The 3,345-nt window shown below is 35.0% G+C and overlaps 1 protein-coding gene across 6 annotated transcripts in view; it reads left to right on the forward strand.

Moving 5' to 3' along the window:
- Positions 1-2,994, forward strand: part of LOC106881659 (cAMP-dependent protein kinase regulatory subunit) — a 455,850-nt gene extending 452,856 nt beyond the window's left edge. For all 6 annotated transcript variants that reach the window (XM_052968906.1, XM_052968905.1, XM_052968907.1 and 3 more), the window contains exons 10-11: positions 1,280-1,361; positions 2,097-2,994. In XM_052968906.1, coding sequence (XP_052824866.1) covers positions 1,280-1,361; positions 2,097-2,269 — 255 coding nt within the window. In that variant the 3' untranslated portion in view covers positions 2,270-2,994. The remainder of the gene's footprint in view (positions 1-1,279; positions 1,362-2,096) is intronic.
- Positions 2,995-3,345: the final 351 nt, after the last annotated feature.

Below are 3,345 nucleotides of genomic sequence, written 5' to 3' on the forward strand. Positions count from 1 at the left end.
ATATATATATATATATATATATAATTATGTGTATTTCTTCTATCTTAATGAATAAAAATTCTTCTGATAGAATAAATGGGTTAATAGAAACCAATGTAGCAAAGAACACAAAATAACTGTGGTTAGCTCATATATATATATATATATATATATATGCTGTGATATGTGAAGAATCTAAAATCTCAAGCTTAGCCTGGGAGTGAAAGAGGAGAAAAAAAAGATGTGTTGCTAACGTGATTTTCTTTTTCTCTTTCCTTACTCTTTGAGGATTCAGTTTTTTTCACATCAAGTGAATTTGTCAATTTCTGCACACTTTCCATGACAAATAAACTTATTGAACTCACCTATGACTAATTGTTGCTAACACAATCACCAGTGACCTTAGGTCACAGAATTTGTATTAAGTATATGTGTATAACATATGTTTATGTGTGCGTGCATATTTGTTTGTCTCTAAGTCTGTGTGTGTGTGTGTATATATATATATGATCACACATACATACTATAAACCAGTGTTGCAAAATATTTTCATGTCATTAAGTCACAAAGCAAAAAATGGTACAAATAAATGAAGATTGAAAAGATTGACATGCAGTTGCTGAAATGTAGGACTCTGTTCCTTAAAAGCAATACTATTCTATTGTCTCCACCAATCTAGCTGTTTCAGACTCATCAAATATTTCTTCAACAAATTACCTGTAGCAAACATCAACTCTTTCTTGTTGTCAGCAACTGTAGAACATCAGAGCTCTCTTGAAATATACTTGGGAATCAAGAGGTAAAAGGTGAAGTACCACCATTTCATTGGCAATATTGGATAAGGTATCAGCATTTAAGAACAGATCAAAGTACTGTGATATCTATTTTAAAGACAAGCTTCATTTTCCCAGCTTAGGCTAGTGCTAAAAAAAATGGAATGATCTCAACTTGTGATGTAAGCTCAACTTCTGACTTGTGAGCTTTAAGATTGACTTCCTTGATACGTGTTGTATAGCAACTGACATCAAAGAGCTAATGATTATTTGGAAGTGTAGTGAGCTGTATTTAAACCATTTGTAGTCATGTCTTCTCAAACCACTCATGTGTAACAGTCTCTGTCGTCATACTTTTAATGCCAACTTGTATACAACACATTTTTTTTTTAAAACCATAAACACACACACACACACACACACACACACACACACACACACACACACACACACACACACACACACACAGATAATCTTGTGCAGTGGCTTACTGTTCTAAATACTATACATATTCCTATCTTCTACAGGGAACTGCTGCTGTTCTACAAAGACGTGCTGATAATGAAGAACCTATTGAAGTCGGACGCCTGGGTCCATCAGATTATTTTGGTAAATATTGCTGTCATATGTCTGGAATAGTAATTGTGATTTGTCATGTCCCTGGAATAATAGTTGTGATGTCACAATATTATACCATGCCTTTGAAATTGTTATCATATCTTGGGAATTTGTATTTTACTACTATTATAATCAAGTTCACATGCTTTGTATGACTAGGGTCAGCAGGTACAAACCTTTGTCAATATCTTAATATCTAAAGAACTTTTAAGGTGGCAAGCTGCCAGGGTCATTAGCATGCCAGGCAAAATGCTTAGCGGCATTTTGTGTCTTTACATTCTGAGCTCAAATTCCACCAAGATTGACTTTGTCTTTCACCCCTTCAGTGTCAATAAAATAAGTATCAGTTGAACACAGGTTGATGTAATCAACATAACCCCTCCCCACTGAAATTGCTGGCTGCGGGTTAAGAATTTTAAACTAACATTAAAGATCCCTCTAGAGTATCTTGTTAATATTTAAAGATCTTTCTTAATATTTAAAAATCTTCTTAAGATTTAAAGATCTTTCTAGAGTATCTTCTTAATATCTCAAGATCTTTCTAGAATATCTTCTTAATATTTAAAGATCTTTCTAGAGTATCTTGTTAATATTCAAAGGTCTTTCTAGAAAGGCTACCCCTGAATGCGTTTTTTATTTTATTTTACTTGTTTCAGTCATTTGATTGCGGCCATGCTGGGGCACCAATAAGTTGAAAATAATATCTATTTTCTTTATTAATTGCAGGAGAGATTGCTCTGCTACTTGATCGACCTCGTGCTGCTACTGTGGTCGCCCGCGGACCTCTCAAGTGTGTCAAACTAGACCGAGCCAGGTTTGAGCGTGTGCTTGGCCCCTGTTCGGACATCCTTAAACGAAACATCTCCCAGTACAACAGCTTTGTCTCCCTGTCTGTGTAAATAAATAAACCTATAGACACCTCCCCCTCTCCCTAGTTTTGGCTTCTGTCTGCCAGCAAATAACGATGTGAGCCACAAACGAAATTGTGCTTCACTTTTAATAACTCCCTTACTTCTCTCTCTCTCTCTCATCCTCTTTTACTTTACAATTGCTCTTGTCTCTCTTTCGTTCTTTCTCTCTTTCCTTCTTTCTTTTTTTCTTTCTTTCTATCTGTCTATCTATGGATTGGTGACTGTTTGTGTTTACAAACATAACAACAAAAAAAAAGAAAGGACTCAATACATAGAAGCTTCAGTTTCTAATAAAATATATTTGTTTCTACCTACCTAGCTGTCTACCTACCTAGCTGTCTACCTACCTAGCTGTCTACCTACCTAGCTGTCTACCTACCTAGCTGTCTACCTACCTAGCTGTCTACCTACCTGTCTATCTATCTTCTTATCTATCAATATATTTAAACAAGAAAGGTTGATTTCAGCACTAAAAAAAAAAGCAAAACAACAAAATGAAATTTAAAAAAAAAAAAAGCAAGAACCAACCTTTTAAATATTTTCTCAGATCTTCAAAGCCATGGAATTGTGGGGGTGGTTGTCAGGGACGGGTAGCTGTTTTCACCTTCTGCTCCCTACCTTCATCATTGCTCTATCCTGCTAGAAAAGAAAGTATTTACTCACCACCTCCACACGAGAGCTCATTTGCCAAGGCAAAAAGGTCCATAACACAACTTCCACCACTTCTTTTATCTTTATTTCCTCTCACTGCTGAATATAGTGAATTAAGGCCACTACATCACTCACCCTTTTACTCTCCTTCAAATCATTTCTATATTCACACTTACTCAATCTCTCTTACAGACACGTACACACATACACCCACATACATGCACATACATGCAGACGCACACACAAACTGTAGGTATTTTTATGTGTGTGTATTTGCATAGATGTGGATGTTGTGTGTGAGTAAATATGTATGTGTGTAGAATATATGTATATATATATATATATATATATACATACACACACACACACACACATACACTATATCTATCTATACATATATATATATATATATA

The sequence above is a fragment of the Octopus bimaculoides genome, chromosome 6 (genome assembly GCF_001194135.2).
Source record: "Octopus bimaculoides isolate UCB-OBI-ISO-001 chromosome 6, ASM119413v2, whole genome shotgun sequence".
NCBI classification, from domain to species: Eukaryota; Metazoa; Mollusca; class Cephalopoda; order Octopoda; family Octopodidae; genus Octopus; species Octopus bimaculoides.